The sequence below is a fragment of the Nelumbo lutea genome, chromosome 3, assembly GCF_056320005.1.
Source record: "Nelumbo lutea isolate HS-2025 chromosome 3, American lotus-T2T, whole genome shotgun sequence".
Lineage (NCBI taxonomy): Eukaryota > Viridiplantae > Streptophyta > Magnoliopsida > Proteales > Nelumbonaceae > Nelumbo > Nelumbo lutea.
The window spans coordinates 93,959,309-93,974,111 of record NC_142686.1 but is presented as its reverse complement, the minus strand read 5'-3'; the positions used below and the strand labels follow the sequence as shown (position 1 = coordinate 93,974,111).

Sequence of the window (14,803 nt, the reverse complement as noted above, 5' to 3'; positions counted from 1 at the left end):
GTAGGCTATTTGGCCAACCAAATTGACATGGTCAGGTTGGGGAGTTGGTTGCCTGAAATCTACTCACCATTAGTAAAAACCAACTAAATTGGGTTGTATTGGTTTGGGTTGATTACATTGAAAAATTAATTTTAAATTTAAAAAATTACATTAACATTATTAAAAAATAAATTTATAATATAAAATATTTGAGACTAAGAAATATGAGAATTTCCTCACTTTCCCCTATTAAAAAATTATATTAAAAAAGTAGATATATTAAAAAAATTATATATATATATCTGTGATTGGGTCATTCGATTTTGATCAATTTACAAATGGTCACAATGAAACTGATCCCAATTTCAATCGGAAATATTAGAAACTGAGCAATTCGGGTCTATTTGGTCGGGTTGGTTGGTTTCATCAATTTGATGAACAAGCTTAGCTAAAATAAATTATTGTTATTTTTGTATTATAAAAAATTATTAAAAATATTATGAAATATAAATAATTAATCATTATTTAAACAATTAGAAATATAAAACAATTGTATATTGTTATGTGTTTTATTGTTTATCTTTCCTTGACAAATCCCATGTATCGCACGGGTCCCCACTAATAAATCTTTTTTATGGGCAACATACGGGTGACAAACAAGAGAGGAGATATAGAATAAAATATTCAAAAACATAAAATATGTTATTAAGGTTTTAATATTTTTAATTGGGATTAATCGAATTAATTATCTTAAAAGAAATAAATAATAATATGTGATGGGGCTATACAGTTATCATGCATAGAATGATATACCATATATAATATTATTATATTTATATAGAGTCCGATACGAATTGGGTCGGGTTGCCCTCCTAACCCAACCCAAGTAAAATTGAATTCATAAATTTTAACTCTTACCGTAATCCAAGTATCAACCCTACCCAACCCAACCCTGACATTTTCGGGTTGGGTTCGATCCAACCCGGCCCAAGCTGCAGCCTTACCTGGAACGCTAAATGCCTAAAACCCCACGGCGTGCGGCCAACAGCGGCAGCGCCTAGCGGTAGCGGAGGAGGAAGAGATGTGATGAGAAGATGACGGTGCAATGGTGGAGCATAGCGAAGGAAGCGTTGGATCGAACATTCATAGTTGCCAAGTTCCTCTGCGTTCTCCACGTCACCAACACTTACATCTGCACTCCCACTCTCGTATCTTCTTCTTCTTCTCTCAGTCGAGTATAATTCTCGATTTCTTTGAAGGTGGCAAGTATAATGGGGTTTGAAATTGGAATTGCAGGTGTACGGTCCAAGTATGCTACCTACCTTGAATCTGACGGGCGACCTGCTTTTGACGGAGAGGATATCTACCAGGCTCGGGAAGGTGGGTCCCGGCGACATCGTCCTCGTACGGTCGCCGGAAAACCCTAGGAAGACTATTACCAAGCGTGTGATGGGTATGGAAGGCGATCGAGTGACCTTCCTTGTCGACCCCAAGAACAGCGACCGATGCCAGACTGTCGTTGTATGCTACTTCCCTCTTTCCGTGCTTTCTCACTTCTCTTTTCAATTGGGGTTCTGGAATTTTATGGTTAATACTAGGATTTATATTTTGTTTCTTGTGGTGCTATCTGGACTTTCATGGTTTTCAGAATTTCTTTCTTCTCTTTTAGGATTTATTTACTTATTTATTTGTTTTTACATGGAAAGGTGCCGAAAGGCCATGTTTGGATTCAGGGGGACAACATATATGCCTCCAATGATTCAAGACACTTTGGAGCTGTTCCGTATGGACTGATTCAAGGAAAAGTGTTTTTCAGGGTGAGTTTCTCTTCCTGAATTGGGCAATTGCAGAATGAAAACTTTTATTATTTATTATTTTTTAATTTTTTTACTGAAGTTGTATCTCTTATGAAACGAAGTTCCGTAAGGCTGTTCAATTGATTTCTGATACTAATTGGAGGCACCTTGAGAGTTGTATGCTGTGTCTCTAAAATGGGAAACTAGAAATAGAGATACCAAAACATAAACCTGGTTCTAAGATGTTAATAGTTCATAGCTTCTGCATGTTAAGAAGTTTTCGAGACTTGACACTTCTCATGTGAATTAACGTCGGAACGGCCCTTGCATGCTCTCTTTTCTTAGTGACTCACTGATAACTTCATTGCAGCAAAGCTTTTTTCATCCGACTAATTAACATTTAGGAATTAAAGCTTTCTTTGGGTTTGCATCTTCAGATATGGCCACCTGAAGGTTTCTGATCATTGGGACAACGAGGGTAAAAGTCATTGCATCTTGCAGGTACAACTGTAGCTACGTATTGTTTATTACCCATTTGAACCATTTTTTAAAACCCTGGATGTGCCAGCTTTACTCAATTCGTCAGGATTTCAGAATATATTAAAAAGGGCATGAGAAAATGTTGTACTTTGGGGAGCATATTAGTAGTAGTACAAAGCTAAGATCTTATTAAATTTCATTGGAACAAACGATTTGTGATGATTGCTACTAGTAATTTTCAAATTTTTTTCAAGGACCATGGTTATAATTGTTTATCTGATTGGGTGAGTCACAATAGTGACCGTTTATCTCAATGAACTCTAACTTTTTGAACCTGACAAACAGAAATTCCACTTAATCACTTGAGACTCTTCCCTCCCAAGTCCTAAGTTCTAATATATTGGGAAACTCTAATTGCAATCTAGTAAAAAATGACTCAAAAGAATGGGTCTTAGTGGTGAAGAAAGAGTACCTTTTCTTCTAAAAGTTGCAAAAACTAGCTGACAAGCCACATCTCCACATGAATCTTGTTTACTACATAGCTAGGGCTTAAACTCCCAAAGGAGACTTGGCATATCAGCATGCAATAATAAAAAGGTGTTGAAGGGGTTACCAAATAAAGTGTTCCTGTTTTGTATTCTATCTATGGCCAGGCAGTCTCCTGCGGCTTGCACAACCTCTACGAGAAACTCTTTCATAATTATTCCATTCTTTTGGTGTCCTTGACATGACATCAATCAGAAAATGGGGAAATGGAATTTGACAGGAACCCTAAAAATTGAGAGAAAGCAAATTGGAAAACCTCAAATTGATGTGATGGAAATATATATAATGCTCACTCTAGTTCATTTGAGGGGGAAAAATGAAATATAAAGGCTATTGTAGTAAAGGGAAAATGCAAGACATGGTGAGGTATGAGGTTTATGTGGACAGTAAAACTATATACATGGATAATCTAGTGTGTGATTCTTCAGATGGATGTCTATAGCTTCCGTGTCAGTTATCCACATCATAGGAAATCCATGTAACCACATAAACCTGAAAGTCCATGGTGACATGATGGAATGCTTTTGCCATTTTTTTAAATCAATCAAAACTTAATCTCAATAATATCATGAGGGATAAAAAATAGTAGTACTTTGTCTATTATTCTTTTTGGGGGGCAGGGTTGGGACTTGGGACATGTTAGAGTTAGCCGAATAAGGGTAGATTAGTCAACTCACCTTGGTTAAGTTATGAGCTTATGTGGCAGTCTTATTAGAGGTTCTTTGTCCCATACTTAAGTAGGGGCAGTTTAGTCCTTGTACATTTAATTAGAAGCCTAATCACTATTAAGAGGTTGACTGATAGGGTATAGCTATCAGGTTCGACAGTTCTTTCATCTTCTTCTTCTTCTCTTCTCCTTCTTCTTCTCCTTCTCCTTCCTCTTCTCCTTACTGGTTCGGACTACTATAGCTACAGTAGAAACATGGTATCAGAGCGTGACAACTTCAGTTCGTTACCTGTTTTAGTTCGTGACAACTTCAGTTCGTGCTTCAACTCTCTCCTTTTCTTCTCTGGGCTGTCAATGGAGAAAAGTGGTTCGTCCCAGGCCTGAAACATCACAGCTCTTCTTTTTTTTTTTCTGGTGCACAGAACCTCCTTTCCTAAGAAAACAACTTTAGCAGTGAATGGTTGGCTGAAGCTCCCAAACGAAGGTTGGTTATCTCTCCTCTGTGTGCTGTTGGTATTTCTGGGTTGAAAATCTTCAAGAACTTGAGAGGACTGATCAGAACCTAGAGAACTAGGTTGGTTGTTGCCCTGGTTCTTGGAAAAATTCCAAGAACAGGCTGTGTTTACAGTGACCAAATGGTGTAAGGGCTGCTACTGTAGGTGGCCGAATGGTGCAAGGTGTAATGCAATGGTACTAGTTGAGTTTTTGTTGGTCTTATGGTGCCCTCTTAAAAGCATTAAAGCAGGTCTGTATTGTATGTGACAGCTATGGCTGTGTGGTGGTGCTTGTGATGCACAAATTCTGTTGAGTAGTTGTAAGAGAGCTTGCATGTGGTTAGTAAGTGCTGAATTAATGTCGATGTAGTCTGTGTTTTTTTTTTTTTTTTTGTGAAATCAGTAGTGGTGTGGATAAGAACAAAGGCGCGTGTATCTATCATTGTGTTTAGGGACTGCTGTAGGTTCTGGAACATCAAACTCTTGACAGCAGCACTTAGTTGGTGATTGGGAATTCAGATTAGAGGCAGCATTGAAAGAGTATCATGGCAGCAATAGGAGATGACTGTAGTGATCAGAAACCTAGTGTGGTGGTTTCCTCTGACTATCTAGGTGTACAGATGACCTCAATTAAATTGAATGGTGAGAACTATGTTCCATGGGCCAAGTCGGTGGAAGTTTTTCTCAAGGCAAAGAGAAAAGTGAAGCATGTGAAAGAAGATAAACCATCGGTTGACTCTCTAGGGTTTGATGATTGGGAACAGGAGGATGCTCAAATCATGACATGACAATGGAACAGTATGGAACCCAAAATAAGTGCCAACTTCATGTTCTTAGATATAGCTGAGGACATATGGGAACATGCCAAGAAGCTGTATTCTGGGCAAGATAATACTACAAGGGTATATCAGCTCTATCAAGAGTACTTTGGTCTGCAACAAGGAAATAAAACCCTAGAATAGTACTATGCCAGTATGAAGAACCTCAGAAATGAACTCAATGTCTATCATCCTCTCACTCCAGATGTTAAGGTTCAGCAACAATAGAAGGAACAACTAGATGTCACAAGGTTCTTAGTGGGGTTGAACTCAGAGTATGAACCAGTTAGAGCCCAAAAATTGGGGGGCTCTACCCTTCCTACACTTGAGGAAGTGTTTGCTCGGCTTCGCAGGATTTCTTTGGGACAGACAGAGAATCCCACACAGTCTGATAGATTAGCTTTTGTGACAGCCAGAAGAGGCGGACATGGTACGAAAGGGGGAGGACATGCCTCCCGAGGAGGTCATGGTGGTGGTCGTGACTCAGGGGGAGGCCGTGGCAAAGAAAAAGGCAGCTCTACAAGGAAGTGTACCCACTGTGACAGGGAAGGACATTCCGTAAACTTTTGTTATGATCTTCATGGCCACCCTCCCTCTAAATGGGCCAATCATGTTGTTGCTGGTGGGATTGAGGTTAGTGATAATCAACAGGCAGACCTAACTCCTTCCACATCTACATCTATTTCCGGAAGGGAGTGATGAGTATGAGTGGTTCCTTCAGTCCACTTCACAGCACACTACTGCTACTCTTGCCCACTCAGGTATAGCTTGCTTGTCATCTAAAACCTCTCATTGGATTATTGACTCTGGAGCCTTTGATCACATGATCGGGACTCCAGGTGTGTTCTCTTCTCTCTCTGAAACTTCCACATCTCAAACTGTTACCCTTGCCAATGGTTCCTCCTCTCCCATCTGTGGTGTTGGCAATGTTGACATGGCTTCTCTTTCTTTATCATCTGTTCTATATGTCCCTAAGTTTCCATTCAATCTTATGTCTGTTAGTAAATTAACCAAGACTCTTAACTGCTCTGTTACTTTTTTCCCTTCCTCTTGTGTTTTTCAGGATCTCAGGACGGGGAAGAAGATTGGTAGGGGCATGAAGCTGGTGGATTGTATTACCTTGACGGTGGTGGATCATCAGTTGCACTTTAGATTTCACTCACTCCTCTACAGTGGCATTGTCGACTAGGACATCCTTCTCTCAAGGCACTCAAGATACTAGTTCCGTCTTTGAGTCATTTGTCAGTGTTAGAGTGTGAGTCGTGTCAGTTTGGGAAACATCGTCGTGTTTCCTTCAGTCCTAGAGTTGAAAGTCGTATGTTGAGTCCTTTTGCTTTGGTTCATTTAGATGTTTGGGGCCCGATCAAAATAGTCTTATAATGGTTACAAGTATTTTGTCACTTTTATTGATGATTGTTCAAGAATGACATGGATTTATTTAGTGAAAGAAATGAGTGAATTATTTTCAAATTTTCAAAAATTCCATGCTGAAATACATACACAATTTGGTGTTCCAATCAAAGTTCTTCGTTCAAATAATGGTCGTGAATATTTTCTAACTTCCTTTCAACAGTATTTAGAACAGCATGGCATCATTCATCAAACTTCTTGTGCATCCACTCCTCAACAAAATGGGGTGGCTGAACGGAAGAACCGTCATCTCCTTGAAACAGCTCGGTCTATTCTTCATCATATGAGTGTTCCTAAACGGTTTTGGAGTGATGCTGTACTTATTGCGTGTTTCCTCATTAATCGGATGCCCTCCTTTATTCTTCATGGTCGGTCTCCCTTCTCTATCTTGTTCCCCACCTTGTCTCCCTTTCCATTAACATTTCGTATCTTTGGTTGTGTATGCTTTGTTCACAATCTGAGTCCTGGAATAGACAAGTTGGATGCACGCTCCATTAAGTGTGTCTTTCTTGGCTACTCTCGGACTCAAAAATGGTATAAGTGTTACAATCCCATTACTCGGAAGTGCTATGTCTGTCCTGATGTCACCTTTTTTGAGTCAGTTCCCTTCTTCTCAGGAATTGAAGCATCTTCGTCTCCACTTTTACTTCCTCTTCCTCTTTCGGTCAGTGATCCCGTTCCGGGTGTTTCTGTTGGAGTTGACTCGTCACCTCATCCTGTGCAGATCCCTACTGAACGACCACCAATTCAGCAAGTGTATACACGTCGAACGACACCGGCCCCTCCTCCAGCTTCTACCTTGTCCGCGGATCCTATCGTTGTTCCTGTTGCTGAACCTTCAGGACTTGACCTACCCATTGCCTTAAGGAAAGGTAAACGTAGTTCTATTCTCCATCCCATTTCCAATTTTGTTTCAGTATCTCGCCTTTCCGCCTTACATCGCTAGTTTGTTTTACTATTGTCATATATTTCCATACCTAACAATGTCCAAGAGGCTCTTAGTTCACCTGGGTGGAGGCAGGCAATGGAGGAGGAACTCTCTGCTCTTCAGCATACTCACACGTGGGAGCTCACTACTCTTCCTCCTGGTAAGCATGTTGTGGGTTGTAAATGGGTGTATACTGTTAAATACTTGCCATATGGTAGTGTGGAGCGTCTGAAAGCCAGACTTATTGCTAAAGGGTATTCACAGTTGTATGGAGTGGACTATATGGAGACCTCTCCAGTGGCTAAGATTAGCTCTGTCCGTGTGTTAATTTCCCTGGTAGTTATGTATGATTGGCCCTTATTTCAACTTGACATAAAAAATGCCTTCCTTCATGGTGACCTTATAGAGGAGGTATATATGGAGCAACCACCTGGGTTTGTTGCTTAGGGGGAGGCTAGTAAGGTGTGCAGACTGAAAAAGGCAATTTATGGGTTGAAACAATCGCCCCGTGCTTGGTTCGGGAAGTTTAGTGAAGTGGTGAAGAATTTTGGAATGAAAACAATGACAGGTTGATCACTCAGTGTTCAATTATGACTCAAAAGCTAGAAAGATTTTATTAGTGGTCTATGTGGATGATATTGTCATAACTGGCAGTGACAAATTGGGGGTCGACAAACTCAAGGTCTTTCTGCAAAATCATTTTCAAACAAAAGACCTTGGGACATTGAAGTATTTCTTGGGTATAGAAGTTGCTAGATCAAGACAAGGTGTAAACCTGTGCCAAGGAAAATATGTTCTCGATCTATTGGACGAAACAAGACTATTAGGTGCAAAACCGGCTGAGACTCCTATGGAACCAAATGTTAAGTTGAGCAGTGATACAGGGGAAATATTTGATGATCCTGGAAGGTATAGACGACTAGTGGGGAAGCTGAACTATTTGACTATCACGAGACCAGACCATCTCCTTTGCAGTCAGTGTGGTGAGCCAATTTATGCAGAACCCTCGTATATCTCACTAGGATGCAGTTCTTAGAATTGTAAGATATTTGAAGGGAGCTTCAGGCCGTGGGCTATTGTATAAACCAGGAGGAAAATTTGAAGTAGTTGGGTACACGGATACAGATTGGGCGGGCTCTGTGTCTGATAGAAGATCTACTACAGGTTATTGCACATTTCTTGGAGGAAATCTTGTGACGTGGAAGAGTAAAAAGCAGACGGTTGTGGCTAGAAACAGTGTTGAAGCCGAGTACAGAGCCATGGCACACTACATGTGAATTAGTGTGGTTGAGGAATCTCCTACAAGAAATCGGGTTCCACATGGATAAATCTATGAAGTTGTGCTGTGACAATCAAGCTGCACTCCATATCTCATCCAACCCTGTTTTTCATGAGAGAACAAAGCACATAGAGATTGATTGCCACTTTGTGAGGGAGAAGGTTCTTACTAGAGAGATAAGCACAGAACATGTAAGCTCAGGTGATCAGTGGGCAGATTTGTTTACAAAAGCCTTAAGCTCAGGGAGAGTGAACTATATATGTAACAAGCTAGGATTATATGACATATATTCTCCAGCTTGAGGGGGAGTGTTAGAGTTAGCCGAATAAGGGTAGATTAGTCAACTCACCTTGGTTAAGTTATGAGCTTATGTTGTAGTCTTATTAGAGGTTCTCTGTCCCATACTTAAGTAGGGGCAGTTTAGTCCTTGTACATTTAATTAGAAGCCTAATCGCTATTAAGAGGTCGACTGATAGGGTTTAGCTATCAGGTTCAACAATTCTTTCATCTTTCTTCTTCTCTTCTCCTTCTTCTCCTTCTCTTTCCTCTTCTCCTTACTGGTTCGGACTATTGTAGCTACAGTAGAAACAGGACACGTTAATTTCATGCATATTTTTGTGTAGAATAAAAAACACACTAGGTCATGCTGTTAGCACGATATGCCATATGGGCAAGGTATTTTATGCATTTCCAATCAGTGTTTTAAAAGCGCAAGGCGCAAAAATGGCGTAGGGGTCAATTTGCGCCTGAGGTGCAAGGCGAGGTGCGCCTTTTTGAAGCAAGGCGCAAAAATACAAAAAATGCTAAAAAATAAAAAAAAAATGTCAAAAAAATTCAAAAAATAACAAAAATAAAAAAATGTAAACATAGTATTAATAAAAATATAAACTTAAATTTTAAAATAATGTTTTAAAAACCTATTATCTAAAATTAAAATACATAAATATAAGATGTAAAGCATATTCAAATGAGAATTTAAAAATAAAATCAAACATATAAAACATTTTCAAGCATGTAAAACCTCTAATATCTTTTTTCACTCAATTGCATTACTTCACATAGCTAATGTAATGTAAAACATATTACATTCCTGATTCTCCGAGAACCCCCAATTTGATAATGTTGTTCATTCATTCATCCTAATAAAATGTCTTATTAAAACTATAAAATCACTATTCTTTGTGTGAAAAGTAAGAATCTAAGACCTAATGTGGACTTGTTTGGGCTTGCCTCGAGGGGTGTGGCACGGGGTCCGGGGGCGGAGCCCCCGGCCCAGCAGTTATGTTCAAAAAAAGCAAAAAAACATCAAATTTTCAAAGTGCGCCTTTTGAAAGGGCTGCACCTAGGACCTAGACGAGGCACATACCCTGAAATGCGCCTTGCCAGGCGTGGCTTTTAAATCACTGTTTCCGATGGCTGCTAAAGGAAGCCACTCTTAAAATATGGTTAAGTGGCTACTAGATTATGTGGAAGTGGCTATTACTAACATAAGAAAATGAGCGAGTAAAAGTTACAACATTTTTCCTTCTAGACTAGTTGAAGTGTCAATACTGCATTTGAGTCATCTGATCTGCAGCCAACCTTAGGAGGTAGAGAAAAGGAGAAAACAGGAGAAAGAGAAGAGAGGTCAAAGGATTTTCTGATAAAAAAAAGAAGAAAAAGAAAGGGGACAAAAGACTAAACGGGATATTATGGGAAGAGACTAGACAGTGATCTACCCCACTCAAATCCCACTATATATATACTACTCATCCTTTTAGTTACATGGACCACAACTTAAAAAAAAAAAAGTCTGCTCTTGTAAATACTACACAACATAAACATTCTGCTCCAAAACTACCCCCAAGCTGGTGAGTATATGCTGAATCTAGGAGTACTCAACCTGCCCATTATGGCAGTGCTATAAATATACTTTTCCAATATGGGCCAACCTGCCCATTATAGAGGAATCTATTTTTTTTTTTTATATTAAAATCAATAGCCAGTTTTTTCTCCTTCAAGCCAAGAAGGTGACATCATAAGGGGCCATTACTTGGTGCAATGGTAAAATCTTGGTCTACAAGACTAAAATGTGAGAATATGGGTTCCAAGTTTAGCTCAACCATATGGAATCAGATTAAAGCAGGAGATAGAAGAAGAATCAGATTCTGGTTAGACCAGTGGAATGGTGAAAGCACTCTAAAAGAGTTGTTCCCTGCCTTGTATAATGTGGCTTCAGAAAATGAAGCCTTAGTGGCTGATTCTTTCATGATTTATGAAAGTAGATTGTGCTAGACTCCTTCCTTTAGGAGGAGTTTTAGTGACTGGGAGATTCAACAGGATGCAGATTTCCTTGCTCTGTTACAAAACCAGCAGTTAAATCTTAATTTGCAGGACTCAAGAGTTTGGAAGTGGACCAAGTCAGGTGAATTCACAGTTTAATACTTTTACAATTTTATAGTGGGAAGACTGAAGTCCCTTTTCCCAGTCAGGCCATTTTGGGGAATATGGTTCCTTCAAAAGTCAAGTTTTTTGTTTGGGTGACAGCTTTGGTGAGGTGCCTGTCCAAAGAGATGTTCAGAAAAAGGCTTTAACATTTCAGACTTGTGCTGTTTATGCAATATGGAGGTGGAGTCCTCTGGGCATCTATTCCTTCAATGCAAAGTTTAGCTCAACAGTTTGGAATCTTTTTTTTTAAAAGCTCTGAACCTAGATTTGTGCATGCCAGTCTCAGTTAAGCTCTGTTGGAGGAGTGGCATCTACCTAGATTAACCAAGAAAGTGAAAATCTACTGGTTTTCCATCCCTTCGGCAGTGCTATGGGCTGTGTGGTCAGAAAGGAACAAAAGGATTTTTGAGAACAAATCTGCTACTGAAGCCGAGGTCATTAATTTGATTGTAGAAGCTATTGGGAGTTGGATATCTATACATTCTGAATTTAAAGATAATACTTCTGATTATACTTTTTTGGGGGTGCCCTTTTTTTAGGTCCTTTTTTGTACAGCAACTCATTGTACACAGGACCTTTTTTTTATCAATAGCATCAATTTCATTAAATTAAGAGAATAGAGGGAAAGGAATACAAAGGGAGATAAAGTAACTTAGCTCCCGAAAAATCAGAAAACTCAGGGAAAGTAAAGAAAATTGAAAACTAGCCCAGAAAGCAGCCTCTCTATTCACTCATTGCTTGGCCAACCCATCCGCAAATGAGTTGGCACTCCTCTTCACCCAGCTGTACTGAATCTCTATGTCCCTACCCAGCCATAAGAACTGTCTTTTCTCATTGTTAAAGTTCCACAAACCACTGTCCTCTGTCTTCAACCAATTAACCACCACCTTCGAGTCACCTTCCAGAATCAAACGTCTAATATTTAGATATTTTGCTCTTCGAATTCCTTCAAGCGCTGCAAGGATCTCAGTCCTAAGAGAGTCACCTTCTCCAATAGGGCCAGAGAATAAAGCAGTAACAATCCCTTCCTCATTCCTGAAGACTCCTCCAATCCCAGAGGGCCTTGGATTCCTTACACTGCTGCCATCAAAATTCAGCTTTAAAAAGCCCGAGGGGGGAGGGGACCAGAACGGACAAAGAGTCCTCTTGCATCTTGCAGTGAAAGAAATCTCTTTCCAGTTTCTTAGCAAGTCATCCATAGGACAATCTGAAAACAACTCCAAAGATTTTAGCCAGTGGACCGCTCTTATAAGGATTCGATCTAACAAATCTTCCAAAGTTTTTTCCTTGTCAGAAAATATGCGTGAGTTTCTTTCTTCCCACCAAGACCAGCAAACTGCTGCCCTAATACACCTCCACATAGTCTTCCCTCGCTTCTTAGGCCAACTGAAAAAAGGTGGGGAAAACAAACCTTGGACAGTCTCCGAAGGATACCAAGAACACCCAAAACGGGAGAAAACTCACTCCCAAATAGATTTAGCAACCTTACAAGAGACCATGAGGTGGTAGCCAGATTCCCCATCAGCTTTACAAAGAGCACATCTATTAGGAAGTAGACAATAGTTGGGTCTCTTTCTTTGGAATAAGTCTAAAGTGTTGATTCTTTCTAGGAAAATTTCCCAACAAGAAAACCCCACCCGAGGAGGAATAGGTCTGCTCCAAATTTCCTTAACTGGAAAGGATAACCCCATGGGGGTAGGAGGCTGAGTTAAAGTTTCAAAGAAAGAAGCACAAGAAAAGGTACTAGAGCTAGAAAGGGTCCAAAATCTGGTGTCTTCCTTAGCAGGGTTTAGGAAGACACCCTCAAGGGAGGCTAGCAGAGCAACAGGCTATCCAAGTCCGTATCCCTAATTGCCCTATGCAGGCCAAGGTTCCAACCAAAGCCCGGAGTGGAAGCTAAAGGGACTAAGAAAGAAGAAATGGGTTCATTTTTCAAGTATGAAAGAGCATACAAGGAAGGAAACTTGTCTTTCAGAGGAGAATCCCCGACCCAAAGATGTTCCCAGAAAATTATTCAGTTACCAGAATTTAGACCATACCTGATCCAATGGGAGAAAACTGGAAGCAGATTGTGGATGGATTTCCAAGGAGAAGCAGTTGAAGCCCTTGCCAAGATTCCAGGATCCCAGCCATTGTCTTCCAGCCAATGAATGCTAGCCACAATCTTAGTCCACAATTTATCCCTTTCCAAAGAGAACCTCGATAACCACTTCCCTAGAAGAGCCATGTTCCTTTTCTTGAAATTACCAATCCCTAGACCTCCTATTGTTTTACACCTAGAGACCACCTCCCAACTCACCCTATGATCTCTCTTCTCCTCTCCAGGCTCCCAGAGAAAGTTCCTTATTAATTTTTTCAAAAGATTTGAGACCTTTGAGGGGATCTTATTACTTACAGAAAGTAAACAGGAAGGTTAGTTAGGGTAGATCTAATGAGAGAGACTCTTCCACCTAAAGAAAGATAACTCCTCTTCCAGGCCGCTAGCCTCTTCTCAAACCTCTCCACTACCGGAACCCAAAAGCTGACACTCTTAGGATTATCTCCTAAAGGGAGGCCCAATTAAGTCAGGGGCCAATCTGTAATAGCATAACCTAGCTCATCTATAGATTCCTTTAGGTCTCTTTCGTTCACATTCACTCCCGCCACACAACTCTTGTCGAAGTTTACCTTGAGGTTAGATATCTGCTCAAAAAGTTGTATTATCAACTTTAGATTCCGGATCCAATCGAGGTTCCCTCCTTCATAGAAAATGATAGTATCATCTGCAACTGTAGAAGAGTTAAGGGAACCTCCTCCCTTTCTACTCTCCACCCTCTTATCAGATTCCTCGAGTCTGCTCTATGGATCAATCGCCCAAACCCTCTTATCAGGACCTTTTATTAATACAATTAGACTTTACTATTTGTTAAAAAAAAGCAAAAGTTAGGTCTGTATCTATTCGCTCCTCTCAAGACCTGGAATAGTTGGGGCCAACATTAGGTAATGAGTTGACCCTTTTAAGGTGACTACCATTAAAAAAAATAACAGGTTTTGTATTATGTATTTTGATTTGGCTTTTGAGTTGTACATACCTAACTTTTGATTATCTAGTGTAGCTTCATATGCTTTCTCTGGCTCCAATACTATTTTAGCTCCCATATATCTTAGCTAGCTCAAGAAACCAAATCTGCTCTCAACAAACACTTTCAACAACCCACTGCAGCCACACATTGGGAACGTCTTCCATCCCATGAATGAGAAGGGAGATGTTCCCGATGTGTGGCTGTAATGGCTTGTTGGGAGCAGATCTGAACTCTTGGCTCAATTATTTTTCACCATGAACCTGTCTGATGTTAGAAATGGATGTATATTGTCAAATGGTTGTCTGGAACTTTCCATCTTTCATCACATCAGGATAGCAAATTGACAAGGGATGAATGTGGAAAACCATCTTAGTTTACCTTTATTTAAGATGTTCTTTCTTCTTAATGGCATTCATATTTGGATTTTTGCTCTTATTTTGCCTTGTTTAAGGAGATGCTCTTTAGCCTTTTCGTTGCATTTAAAATGCAATGGTACTCATCTCTCTGCAATACAGGTTGAAAGAGTCAAGGGATCAAGATTCATTGCTTTTCTAATCTTCAATCAAGGTGGGCAAAGAAAACAGCTTGAACTAGAGCAACTTCTTGCGTGGATGGGAATTTCTTTCTTTCACCACCTCAGAATTGAATTTCCGACGGGACTGAGCTACGAGTTCAACCTCACATACAACCGAGAGCTTAATTATAATTGTTTCCTAATCTTAGCAGAAAAGGATTATGATTGTGAACTAAAACTCCTTGTACTCTGTTTTCTCTTTTAGCTGGTCCAATTTTGGATGTGTTTCTTTAGCATGTTGATAATCTCTACAATTCTATTATTTATTTAGCATGTTGCCCAACAACTATTTGGAGACTAACAATGGAGTCGGGGGAATGTTAAGCCATGAAATTTGTGAATA

General features: G+C 39.9%; 1 protein-coding gene across 1 annotated transcript; it reads left to right on the top strand.

The window, feature by feature from the left end:
* Positions 1–918: 918 nt before the first annotated feature.
* LOC148866940 (mitochondrial ATP-independent inner membrane protease subunit 1a-like) lies at positions 919–14,803 on the top strand. Its single transcript, XM_088980313.1, has 5 exons — positions 919–1,187; positions 1,276–1,500; positions 1,686–1,796; positions 2,213–2,276; positions 14,402–14,803. The coding sequence occupies exons 1-4, from the start codon at positions 1,074–1,076 to the stop codon at positions 2,234–2,236; spliced, it is 474 nt and encodes a 157-aa protein (XP_088836439.1). The 5' UTR covers positions 919–1,073; the 3' UTR covers positions 2,237–2,276; positions 14,402–14,803.